Source organism: Cavia porcellus, unplaced genomic scaffold (genome assembly GCF_034190915.1).
Source record: "Cavia porcellus strain 051 isolate PalLab524CR breed Dunkin Hartley unplaced genomic scaffold, mCavPor4.1 scaffold_27, whole genome shotgun sequence".
Taxonomy (NCBI): Eukaryota; Metazoa; Chordata; class Mammalia; order Rodentia; family Caviidae; genus Cavia; species Cavia porcellus.
Genome location: NW_026947510.1, coordinates 22571220 through 22585223, shown reverse-complemented (window position 1 = coordinate 22585223; position 14004 = coordinate 22571220). Strand labels below are relative to the sequence as shown.

Below are 14004 nucleotides of genomic sequence, written 5' to 3'. Positions count from 1 at the left end.
ATCTTTTTCTAGGAAACTCTAGCAAGTTTCTACTTTCTAAAAATTTGTAACAAGTCATTGGAAGAGTTCAATAAAGAACTGAACTTATTTATTCTATGAATAAAACTATATGTTAATTTATTTAAAAAATGTGGATCTGCTTATATTGTCACAAGTGATGAAGGACCCCAGGCAGATTTATTTTAATGTTTTAGGCTCTGGTAGCATGCTTTGGGGTAGGAGAATGACTTAAGCTAATAAGAGAGATTTCCCTTCTTGATTTTGGTTTAAAAATAGAAATTTTATTACATTACAATTGCCTGTTAATTATATAATATTTAATGTTTTTCTCTTAAAAGAAAACATTGACCTAAACTACTTACACAGTTAAATTCAGGGCTTCTCACGACATACCTTTAAAACGAAGCAGTGGTCAGTGGGCGCTTTGTATTTCATTTTGCACTGAACCCCATAGTAAATGTTGACATTTTCAAACTGTATGAAACAAGCCAGATCTCGGGATGTCTGAAAGAGAGGGGAAAAAATGACCTCAATTGAGATGACAGCTAATAATTTTCCAAGGTCATTCTTGATGACACCACAAAGGATTCCATTTCAGTAAAGAAAATATTGAATTTTTAGATAATTTATATTACCATTTATCACATATACTGTCATAATCTGCAAGCCAAACCAACATAAAAGATGAAAGAAAAAGGATACAACTCTTGTGTGCCACAAGCCCCTAGAAAGATGGAGTGAAGGATGACACTGCTGTCACAGAGCCTGACTGCAGACTCCAGGGCCAGACCCCACTGACCTTGAGGTGTCTGCTATTGATTCAGCCAAGAGAAGGTGACCAATGATCAGAAACTTTACCTCCGCTTCTGCCACTCTGAGTCAGTGATGGATTTGGTGATAGAGCATTAAAAAAATTCCTCTCAGGATGAACAATGAGAGGTAAATTCGATGCTCAGTAAATTAGCATGCACATCATGCACTTCTTCTCAAGAAAAAGGCTTTCTTCTGTACTTCCTCTATAGGGTTGCCATGGAAACAGAGCCTTCTCTTCCACACATAATGTGCTTAGTGAAGATGGCAACCTCTAATCTACATATTTGGTTACACTTCAATTATATATTTGGCATTATTCTTTTTTCTTTTGCATTTTATAATTTGTTACCTAGTGAATAAAGAATAAAAGGTAGAACTACTACACCCCGGTGGCAATAATTTTTCCTTTGTATTTTCAGTTGGATTTTTTCCCTGTGTACTGAGGATGGACCCCAGGGCCTTGTACATGCCATACAAATGCACTACCACTGAGCTACAGTCCCAGCCTCATGCAAACTTTTAAAAGCATGAATGAGATTTTACTACAAACACCATTTCATGGCTTGTTGTTTTTCTTTTTATTCATACATGTTTGCAGTACATAATAATCACATTCCTTGTGTAGAGCTGGTACGTGAATATAACATCTTAATTCTTTTTTCACCCCCTCCTCTGCCTCTTTTTTAAAGACAGGGTCTTGCTGTGCAATTCACGTTGGCCTTGAACTATGTAGCTCAGTATGGTCTCAAACTCACAGATCCTCCGGCCTCAGCTTCTTAAATTCTGGGATTACAGGCATGTGCCACTACCCATGGTTTCCCTCCATCTCTTGATCCCCTTCCCATTTAAAAGATGTCTCCATATTTCCTATTTTATTTTACTTGTCTATTTTAGTTTGCTTTTTTAAAAAAATATATTTTGCACTTGTTATATGAGAGAAACTATGTCATGTTTAAACTCTGCCTCATTTATTTCACTTAACATTATGGTCGCAAGTTATTCTTTCTCTTAACATTGTATCTTGGGTTCTTTCTATGTCAGGAGACATTTTACTGGTGCATGATTCCACCTTGAGGTGTAACAATTTATTTTTAACCATTCTCCTATAGGTGATTAAAGGTTACTTCAGTATTTTGCTATTATAAGAAATATTATGTAGGGCCGGAGATTTAGCTCAGTGGCTCAAGTGCTTGCCTGGTAAGTGCGAGGCTGTGAGTTCTATCTCCGGTACCAGAAAGAAAAAAAAAAAAAAAAGAAATATTGTACATTCTGTTGGATGGATTGCCAAGCATGCAGCTGCTCTTTGAAAGGGTGTATTCCCTTTTACATTTGCATAGGTTTTGTTAAATTGTCTGCAATTTGACTTTGCCAAACTTGTTTCCAAACTTTCAGGCATAAGGGTTTCTTCACGTGTAAAGTTTCTTTTTATCCTCACCCACCAAAATTGGGCATCAATGTGTTAATTTATGAGTCTCCCAGGGGGAAACAATGTCTCATGATTTAACTTGCACTTTCCTGATTATTGCTTAGAACAACATTTCCTTTTTTCATTTTTCATCAAATTCCTGCTAGGAAAGTGCTTTACTGCAGGGCAACATGCTTGGTCCCAGGGGTAACTTTTATTCTGTGGCATTTAGTACGTCTTTTTTGGTGAATTCTCACTTAATAAGCTTCGCCATTTCCCTCCCTCGCCCTCCCCCCTTTCTTTCTCCTCCTTCTGCTTCTGCTTCTGCCTCATGCTCTCCTGTTTCCTTTTCCTCTCTGTCTTCTCTTCTATTCCTCTCTCAGTGCAACCATATATTGTATATATGCCAGACAAGTGCTATAGCATGAAGCTACATCCTTAGCCCTGAACTACTGTTTGCTGGAAGTTTTTTCTTCTTTCAAATGGAATCTTGGGCTGTTGCTCAGCCTGGACTTGAATTTGAGAGCTGGAGTGATCTTCCTGCCTCAGCCTTTTGAGTAGCTGGAATGACAAATGTACATCATATGTCAACAGCATGGTTTGTCTTTTTTTTTTTTTTTACAAGTATATTTATCTTTTTGTAGTTGATGTGGGGTTTTTCCTGCTTTTTGTAGTCAGTCTTTTATATTATGGATACTTGTACTTGGTTATATGTGTTTCAAATGTAATCTCTGAAACTTGAACTAGTCTTTAATCTCTTGTTTAGTTAGTATCTTTGGCTATCAAGAATTTAAAAACAACTTCATACAGTCAAATACGTCAGTTTCTTCCTTTGTAACTTTGAATTTTTGATTAAGAAAGCTTTGCTCCATGGCAAAATTATAGAAATATTAACCTATACTTTCTCCTATGACTATACTATTTTTCTAAGTATATATTAATCAATCTAGGATTAATTTGGTACATGAATAAGATGGAAACTTTTTTCCCAAAATGATGTACAATATTTTAATACTATTGAAAGAAATACTGTTTCATGACTGTAAATTGCTGTTTAATTTTATTGATTTTAGATGGCTTTTGGGTGATCTGTTCATCACTGGCCAGGCTTTACTATCTCTGTTTTGATCATTGGGAAAGGGAGTTCTAGCTTACTGCTGTTTATGTTAGGGGTCTCCTGGAACAATACATCTTTCTGATTAATTTTAGAATCAGTCAGTGAATTTTAAATAATATAATTTTACTGAAATTTTAAGAGATTGGACTGATTTATAGGAAAATTCAGGCAGAATGACCTTCACCTAGCAGCACAGTATGTTTCTAGTTTCACAGTTCAGTTTTACTTGTTTTAATTTTATAATTTATACTGTACAGGTCTTGAACTTTCCTCAAGTTTATTGCTAAGTACTTTGTACTTTTCATTCCTACTATGCATGGAATCTTCTGCATCATGTCGAATCTGTATGTTGTCTGTATAAAGGAAAACAAGTTTTTACTTGATAAATTTATTTTTCTAATAGATTTTCTTATGCTGCATGGCAGGCAACCAGGTCAACAGTGAACAGTGAGGGTTTTTCTTCTTTTTTTCTTCTTATTTGTTTCCCTGATGCATTAGTTAACCCCCTCACATGACTATTAATGCTAGCAACAAGGGAAGGAGGTATCATTGCCCAACCCTACTGCGGACACTTTTAATTTCTATCACTTAGCATTGTTTGTAATAGGCTTATCTTTATGCCTCAGTTACATCTGGGAGTGAGAGACATAACATTTATAAAAAACAAGCTATTTGTGGGTCAACTGTTACGTCTCAGTGTAGGACTGGAATTGAAGACACACTTGTTCCAGTGGGATGGGATGGGAAAGTGTCACTTCTAAGATTAAAAGTGGAGTAAGAGGCAAAGAGAGCAACAGCTGCCCAGCAGCAAGCATCAGCATGTCCCTCTGCCTCCCACATGGATGACAGCAGCTTCTTTTTAGTGGGGCGCCCAATATGGGGTCACCTGCGTAGAAGCAGTTGAAGCCTTATCAGAGGATGCCTGCAATGCATAGCTGCGTCAAGGGGTAGCGCCCTGGGTTTGAGTGACCCAGGTACAGATAAAAGAGATACATTTTAGGGCTTTTTAAAGAGGCACAGAAGAAGGAGATATCCCAACCCTCTAAGAAATGTGTTGGGGAAAGCTAACGATCAGAATGACTGTTATAATTACATTTCAAAGAAGAAAAATTTAATTCATGCTGGTAAACTTGAGGCAGTAATCCCAACTCAGGAAGTAAAAGTGATAGCTGAAGTATTCTGTTCAATTAGGCAGTGCAAGGCACATAATCTGCCTCAGAGAACAGTTTAAATATTCTGAATACAAAGTCTAACTTCTCAACTTCTCAATGAAGATCGTTCAAGACTTCTACTACTTTTATGATTCCAAGTAAAATAAATTTTACTCTAATGAACAGGAGAGTACCCACAAGAAGACAAATTCTTCATAAATAGACACAGAAAGTTACAAAATACTCTCTAAGAATATACTTCTGCCATAGCTTCTCAAAATTGATTTTAAAATGGGTAATTTTTTTTTAACTTTAAAGGAAACGGTATGGGAAAACTCAAAAGTGTTTTAATAATTCTGTACTTGGATATGTATTTGTGTGAACACTGGAGAATTACAGATCCTTTGGAGATAAGGGTGTATTCAAATTGCTACCTCGGGATTCCTGTAATTTCAATGTCATGAAATGCTTTCTTTTTGTTTGCTTGTGTTTTATTATTTTACCAGCTTTTTCCCCTTTCCAACTTCTATAGTTTGGATCTGGAATGTTCCCTGCAGACCCCCATGGTAAGGACTGGTCCTAGCCCATGGTAAGGAGAGGTGTAGAGTCTTTAGGAGCTGTGGCGTGGTGGAAGGAAGCTAGATCATCAGAGCTGTGACCTTTAGGGGCACAGCAGGACCATCTCTTTCTCTTCTCTCTCTTGCTTCTGCTCATGAGGTGAGGTTTCCTCCTCCACATACTCCTGCTGGGAATATGGCGCCTTGCTGCTGGTCCAGAGCAGTGGCCAAGAGCACTGCAACCTCTAAAACCATGAGCCTAAATGAACCTTTCCTTTAAAGTTGTGTACTGAAGCAGGGATTTGTTATAGTAATAGAATGCTGACTGATGCACTGACCTTTGTCTTTCCTTTGGGGACATAATAAATTCCAGAAGCTCGTAAAAGAAAATAACGTCTTTTCCAAGTTTTCTTTCCATCTTCTTTCAGATAAAGAGCTCCTTCGAGCTCTGGTACAATGATAGATGTTCCACAGAAACTTTCCTGAAATTGAAATTCCAAAAGCATAGAACATATGAAAGATACACAGTCTGATTCACTTTATTTTTTAAAGACAGGGTTTTGCTATGCAGTTCAGGCTGGCCTTAACTCACTATGTAGCCCAGGCTAGCCTTGAACTTACAGACATCCCTCTGCCTCAGCCTCTTAAGCATTAGGACTATAGGTATGCACCACCATGTCCTGCTCTTGTTCCTATTCAAACAAGATTTCAAGTTAGCCTGTAAGCTAAGAATCAGTTGTCTCTGAATACTCTTGTTTCCAGTACATGCTAAGCGTCACAGACAGGAAGCTAACACAGTGCCTAAGAAGCATGGCTTCTGAGTTAGATGCCAAGGGTTCTTGAACACTAAGCTCTGCAGTTGTGGACCACTAAACTTCCTTTCCCTTACTTAAAAACATGGAATAACAGCCCTACTTCATAAGCTTAATGAGTACAGTCTTGGTATATTGTAAAAGTAAGCATTTAACAAAGTCTATTACTATTGTTCCAAATTGGGAAAAAAAAATTCTTATTTTCCAGATATGTAACAGAATTACCATTTCATTGCTGATAAATAGAAAACCTGTATCATTGTACTCATAAAAGAAGTCAATATTTTATTCTTAGGATTATTTTCTTTTCAGACAATGGAGAATTACTGCCACTATATCAGAAAGGAAAAACAAAACGTATTTTCAAATCTCAAAAAACAGAACACTATTTTCAAATCTCAAGACTTTCACAGACTTACATATTCTTAATAAATTTCTTCAAAAAAGCAATATAGTAAATTTGGATACTATTTTATACATTTTTTTTTGAGACCTTGAGCTCCTGATCCTCCTGCCTCAGCCTCCCAAGTACTAGGATTACAAGTATGTGATATCTATTCTTTTAGTTCAAATAACCAAACTTATTTTTTGCTTTCTTTTTATAACTCATAACATTCTTTTGATCTCCTAAGTACAGAATAATTTTGCATCCTCTAAGTATTTTTTAGATATGGAAAGCATTTTTGTTCACATTCTCCCAATTTTGTATCAATTTAGCTAGTACTGGTTAACCTGCCAATAATCTATTAAGTTTATTCTGATTTTTGGTCCATGTTAGACAGCAGGACAATATGGATTTTTTCATAGTATAACATACTTTGTGTTTTCTTTCACATTCAAAGGTAAAACAAGGCTATCACAAGAACTGCTCAGGCAATTGCTTCAGCCAACACAGAACCAGCCCCCAATTTAAAGACACTAATTTCTAAGCACTGATTAGAAACAAATAGCTGTGCCAGGAAAATGTTCTCTTTCCATGTCCATTAGACCCCATCTCAGCTCGAGATACTCAGAATCCTGCATATCCCCTCTCAGAGATGTTTGGTGCCTGATACTCCCCGAGTGAACCTGGATCCTTTTTCAGAAAGGACAGAACAGCCATGCCCATTTCCCGTGCAGCCTTCCTGGCAAGCACCCTGTGTGCTCCTGGCCCCTGGACCAGAGCTGGAAGCATGTGCTTGGGAGCTTGGGGATGACAGCGAGCTCTGCTGTTGGCCTCGTTGGCTGCAGAGCTGCTGGAGCCTGGCTGGGGACAGGAAAAGGGCGAGAACAGGGTCCACGCAAGACCCTGTGAGTAGGGCAGGTGCTCTGCACCGTCAGCGCCTGGCTCCAGGAGAACCCACACCACCACACTGCCTCACTGGGCCTTGTGACTTTTCAGGGAAACCCAGACTCCTAACTCAAGACAAGATCAGCACTCAGGTGAGGAGGGACAGCAAGTGAAATCTGTCCATCAGCGACCTGGGGCCTGGTGTTTATTCCACCTGTGTTCTAGCGGAGAGCAGAGCACACGTACTGACTGCGTGAAAACTCATCAGGGGTTTCCAAAGCTCAGTCATCAAATGAACTTCTGGAACATGTCCTAACAGTAATCATCACAGATAGATGAACTCCCATCGTCTCCCTGAATCTAATTTCTGATGACTCTGAACCTGATGTTCCCAGAGGATTAGGATTAGAGACTCCATTACCACACCACAAATACTGCCACGTCTCAACTCTAGATTTCACATGTGCCACCAAACATAGCTACTGCTTAGGAGAACATCTCCTATTAAAAAATAAAAGCAGTAACAGGGGCCGGGGGTTTAGCTCAGTGGCACAAGCGCCTACCTGGCAAGCTCGAGGTCGTGAGTTCAATCCCCGGTACCAAAAAAAAAAAAGCAATAACAAAACAACAAACATATACAGTGTGCACACACACACAATATATGGTTGTAGTACATAATGTTTACGTATCTTATGGAGAACTGGTAGATGCATACAATACAAATTCTTTTTTTAAATTCCCTTTCCCCTCTTTCATCTTTTGATCCCTTTCTCTTTTTAGAAACATTTACCTCCCTACTTTCTATCTTTTATTTTGTTCTTATTTATACTCTAGGCTTCTTTTCTTTCTTTCTTTCTTTTTTTTGGTAATGAGGATCAAACTCACAATGTCCCGCTTGCCAGGTAAGTGCTTATGCCACTGAGCTAAACCCCCGGCTACTCTGGGTTTCTTGTATAAGACAAATCACATGGTATTCAAGCTTTTGTATCTGCTTTTTTGAACTTATCATATGGTCTCAAGGTGCATTCAGAAGATTTGAAGATTTAGAAATCCTTGTCTGACTTTTGTGAAGCACTTAAATAAAAGGACATACAAAATGTAGGTAGATGAGTATCATGAAAATTTACAAGTCTTTTTGGTCCAAAATTGCTAATCAGAATCATGAGAAGCACACTACATTATCTAAAGCCATACTTTATTACAACTGACTCAAAGAATCAGTTGAATTATCCAAGTAGCTATAATTTAGTAATAATTTGTCTTTAAAATTCAAACTTAAAAATTCAGTCTATATCTTAGAACTTCCCACCAATCTGGAGAAGGAATAACTTAAAAAAGATGAAGCAAACATCCTTGTCTTTTCTTCTACCCTGCAAAATTAAGCTTACCTCAAGTAAGGATTCCTTCGTTTTAGCATTCATTTTCTCAGTGGTTTTCTTGCCTTCTTTCATTCCTTTGTTATCTAAGTAGAAATTCTACATAAAACATTAAAAGATCAGGTCAGTACATGTTTATTACTAAGCTAGACACTGCACAAAACTCACGGTTTTGTTAGAGAGATGGATCTGTGTGAGAACCACCGCAAATGTTCTGAGTCAACCAAGAGTCCTGGCCACCAGACCACTAATCCAAAAGGAAAACTTTCTTTCTTAGTACACTTGTTTCATCAAAAGATAAATCTTATTTCCATATTGGAGAACATGAGCAAAAGCTGGGAGGCCCTGGAAGAGCTTTGGACAGGAAATAGTCAGTGTGTGGCCAAATTCTCTACCATCTACCATCCTGACTGATGGAATATGCTACCTCCTATTACTAGGATTTCCAAAAAGAAAGAAAAGAGAAAGGCAGACACACACGTACAGCATGCACATGCACAGCCTTGCATGGCTCAGAACACAGAAGCACAGCACTGTCTGCAGGTGGCTGTATACCTGCAAACACAATTTGGTAAGAGAAAGCCCACTTGTACATCCCACTGAAGTACTGCTGTAGTTTAACTGTGAACAAGAAGTTATTTGACCTTCCACTATTCCAGATACATTTACTGCTCATTTTTGAAGATGAACACCCACCAACTAACTCTGTACTGTAGTTTGAAATGAAGCAGAAAAGTAAACAAAACCCAGTTCTGGTGACGAATATGTAGCAAATTCACTTCATGTGGTACAGATACTGAAGCCAACTTTCAAAGACTTGTTTGAGACTATGCAGCAACTGTGTTATGTTTCTGGTATCTAAAATCTGCAAACTCTCATCTTTCTGACCTCCTCAGAATCTACCACAAAATACCCACGGAGCAGTGAGGGGGCTGCCTGGGGTACCATGGAAACGGGGCCACCCTGCTCCTGTGCCCGCTGCTGAGATCTGAACTGTCCTTTCCTCAGCCCTTTGGTATCACAAGAAATGCAGTAATCTAGGGAATAAGAACTGTCTGAAATAAAATAGTGACTATTATTAGAGAATGGGATGATAGTTAATTTAAATTTCCTTTCTTCTATTTTCTTGAGTTCACCAACTTTCATTTCAACAGTAAATTAATGTTATTTTTAATGTCAGAAGAAAGCTGTTGTGCTGCACACCTGTACGCCTTTAATCTCAGCTCTTGGGAAGTAGAGGCAGGAGGATTGTCATGAGTTCAAGGCCAGCCTGGGTTACATAGGGAGTTTAAGGCCAGGCTGAACTACAGTGAGACCCTTTCTCAAAAGAAAAAAAAAAGCTATTAAAATAAATAAAACATGACACAGTAAGGCAACTCTCTTAAATTCTCCCAGTTTCGATCACATTCCTTTGTCCTCTAGTTGGACTCTGCACCCACTATCTAAAAAACACAGCTTCCCTTGATACTTGTGAAGCACCCTCCCTTTTGTTACAAAACTTATAGTAAATACATTTGTGTGCTCTCTCTCTTTTTTTTTTTTTTTTTGGTGGTACCAAGGATTGAACTCACGACCTCAGGCTTGCCAGGCAGAGGCTTATGTCACTGAACTAAACCCCCAGCCCAGTGCTCTTGTCTTATTAATCCATCTTTCTTCAGAGGGGTCTTGGCTATAAATATAACTTGCCCACGAGGTGGAGTTGATTATTATGATCCATGTTGGTCCAGACGGCTGTATTCTAGAATCAAAATAAGATCTGTAACACTAGACTTGTGTACTTCCCTAAATTATTACTTGCTCCATTTCTTCACTAGTTGGCAGGAAGCTCAACAGGACCCACTTCCACTCACCCTACCAAGTGCTGCAGATCATACATAGTGGCACACACTGTTACCTCACAGTAGGTGCAACAGTCTCTGTGAGGAATGGTGACGGGTGACCTCATGCCACTCCCAGCAAGCCACATGCAAAGTCTGGAGTCTCTAACCTATTTTTGTCTTGGAAAACGATGGGAGGCTCTCGAAGGATAAGCTGGCATCAATTTGTACATCTTCAGCCTTCGTATGTCCTCTCTTACTTAAGTCTGCCTGAGAATGGGCCATCCCCCCACAACTGCCTTTCCACACCCTGGAAAGGAAAAGCACCCTCACACCCACAAGGACCTTACTTCCCTGCGGCAAGCAAAACTCAAAGGCTCTAAACAAAGGGAAAGCTTGAAATACTGGTATGAAAAACAGACTCATAATGAATCCTTCTGGCCATCATGTGACTTCTAATTGTTTTCTTACAATGGAAGGGATCTCATGATCTTGTCAGCAGATGGATGGTAAGGGCCATCATTGATCTTTCTGGAATTCTTTGCCAATAATTTGGAAAGAGCGCAAAGAACTAAATGATGTTCTTCAATTCTCATCTCCTTATTAATACAAATGAGATTTCTCATTACTTTTATGTATAAAAAGTAACATCCATGTAAAGGAAAAATAGCAATACAATTGAAAGAGAGCACCCATCCTTAAACCTTGAGTTATTCAGGGGAAAAGGATTCTACCAATTTATATTTTAAGAGATCTTCTCCCCAATTTTTACTTTTTATGCTTAACATAAATATTTAAATTTTTTTGTAATTTTGAGTTATTTTAAATAAGTGCCTACGATCACTGAAAATAAAAAGCTACCTATCAATTAAAAAAGTTACCTATCAATTTATAAACAATATGTTAAAGAGACATATAAGAGGAACATAGGGGCTGGGATATAGCTCAGCAGCACAAGTGCCTGCCTGGCAAGTATGAGGTTGTGAGTTCGATCCCCAGTACCAAAAGAAAAAAAAGACTTTCAAGCACATGAATGAATTACAACAGGACAAATGTCTGTGAAGATGGAATAGGAGTAAAATACAAAATGTCCCACATGTTAAAAAAGCTTATTGCACAAACCAAGAGTGAACACTACTGTCAACTATAGACTTCTGTTCACCCAGCATTATAAACACATCACTCTGCCGTGATATACTGGTCAGCTTTCCGGTCACTGGGACAAAATATCTGACAGCTGCAGTTTCAGAGGTTTCAGGCTATGACTTCTGGCTCCAGGGCAGGGATGCATAGCAAAGGGCACAGCGGGGCAAAACTGTCCACTTCACAGTGCCCAGGAAGCAGAGCACAGGAGGAGTGTGCAGGGGAGAGCTGCACCCTTTAACCACACCCCACACCCCCAGATTGCCCCCTCGTACTGGACCCCTGTCCTGATAACACAAGCAGTTATGAACAAAACTCTGATGAGCAGAATGTCTCATCAACTCTTCAAGAGCCTCTTAATCCAGTCAAGTTGACAATGAAAATTAACTGCACGTGTGGGCCACAGGTGTTAGGAAGGCTGCAGATGTGCAGGGGCTGGGGTTCTATAACCTTCTGGACTTCCTGCTCAGTTTTACTGTGATCTCAGTGCTTTGTAAAACAAAGTCTTGGGGTTGGGGATTTAGCTCGGCGGCATAAGCGCCTGCCTTGCAAGCAGGCAGTCTTGAGTTCGATCCCCGGTATCGATATAAAGGAAAAAGACAAAAAAAAAAAAAAAAAAAGATAAACAAAGTCTAGGAGAAATAGAAGAAGATTTAAGTGGTCCTTAAATGGATGCCAGTAGGAATCAAACTGCCATAAACTGGATCTGGATTCTACTGGATAATTTTTTAAACTGTTACTTAAGCATTCTAGATATTGCATTCTTTACATCTACCTAACTTCTAGTGAAAAATTTGATGTAAACAGTGAGGAAGTACATGGTTTTTCAAACTTCTTCTTGGGGGCATGCATAGGTAAAAGTGAGCTCTGCTCAAAGCTGTAGCTGTCATCTGAGGTTGGCCATGAACTGCAGTGTGGGGCAGATGAAGGAGCTGTGGAAGGAAATCAAGGGGGAACCACACAGCCATACACAGGGACAGAGGCCCAAGGGAAAGCTTGGGCTAAGATGCTGGCCATGGTTTCTAGAATGCTCCATCCCCCGCACCAGTCCGGGAGACCTGGCCAGACTTCCTGTCCATGGGATGCTTCTGATCCTTCAAGAATCCTCTGGAGAAATTCCTGGTGTCCCGGTGAAAGCATCTTAATGAGGGAGCTTACAGTGTGACTCGGACCCAAGCAGTGGCTGCACAGAATCACTAGGATCATGGAACCTCTGCGGGAGTTAGGGCAACTCAGCTCTGGCCTCTTTAGTTGCTTTGAAAAATCTATTATGTTGCTTTTAAATCAAATAGTCTATAAAGGCAATGCACAGAGGAATTCATTAGGGCTTATTCTGCTTTTCTTCCTTTTCAAATGGGATGTTCTGTTACCATCTCTCTAAGTACAGATGAGTTATCCTATTGGAATTCTTTCCTAATTATGCATCTTTTGATGAACAAATTTGCATAACCTGGTTTCTTTCTATATCTATTCTTAACTATAGTGCATTATAGATTATTACTGTACATGACTGCTGAATTTCAGTTAGATCAAACCACTTTACTTTTATACATAAACTTCACAGTGCATCAAGTAACTTTCACGCTAGATTGGATACTTTGAGACAGGAAGTACAGCAGCAGCAGCAGCAGCAGCAGCATTTTACAAATTGAGAAGTTGAATCTAACCATTGTCAGTGTGCCCCAAGGTCACACAGGTCAGCATGTAACAGCTGTGCAAAATCACTTTTTGGTCATCAATGGAAGCAGATGCTTGCCCAGGTAAGTACACCACAGAAGTCTTAGAAGCCTTCCTTGTTGTTCCTTCTGATAAATGAGCTCAAAGCCTTTCTTTGCATTTGTTTAAATACTACCTCCCTCCCTCCCTCCAGGGGGAGGTAATTCTTAGAAGACTCCTATTAAGTATTGAAGATATCAGTGTTGAGCCTAATGACAATATTTCACCCAGTTCTATATTGTTTAGTAACATCTCCAGAACTGATTCCCTGGGCCAGATACAATTTTTCTTAATCAAGCTGTAAATAAATGTTAATTCATCTTTTACACATGGGGCTGGACAGACCAAGAAAAAATAGACTGACTTTGAAGTCATGAAAGCAGATTCCGAGTAAGACAGATCCTGAACTCTCCAGCACTCCAGCAACTATGCACCTGCAGACCCACAGGAATATGCATCATTGCTTTCTAACAGCACTGAGGATGTCACTTAGGAAGCCGAGAGTATTCAACAGCACACAGCCTCCAGGAATGGCGCTCTGGGCAGGATGTGTAGTACTCTCATGCAGAAAAGCAAACCTTGGGCTTACTCTGATGTGCAACTCTGGGATAATCTTTCCCATGGTGCAAAACTGATGCAGTTTAATAACTTAGAGTCAGCTGATTCCACTTGTCTTGTTGCCTTGGTAGCTGCATTCAGTTTATCTTTTCTGAGGACTACTTCATAGTTGCTAAGTCTACCAATTTTATCCTATGTCTCTCTGAACAGATCAATAAACCTATAGGAACTACACATCAATGTCCTTAGTAATAGCAGCATTTAAATGA

General features: G+C 39.2%; 1 protein-coding gene across 1 annotated transcript in view; it reads right to left on the bottom strand.

Moving 5' to 3' along the window:
- The window catches only part of Apbb1ip (amyloid beta precursor protein binding family B member 1 interacting protein), a 102295-nt gene that overhangs the window by 15783 nt on the left and 72508 nt on the right, over window positions 1-14004 (bottom strand). Inside the window, exons 8-10 of the mRNA XM_063238044.1 lie at window positions 8514-8600; window positions 5382-5525; window positions 394-504 (exon numbers count right to left, since the gene is read on the bottom strand). Of these exons, the coding sequence (XP_063094114.1) occupies window positions 394-504; window positions 5382-5525; window positions 8514-8600 (342 nt within the window). The remainder of the gene's footprint in view (window positions 1-393; window positions 505-5381; window positions 5526-8513; window positions 8601-14004) is intronic.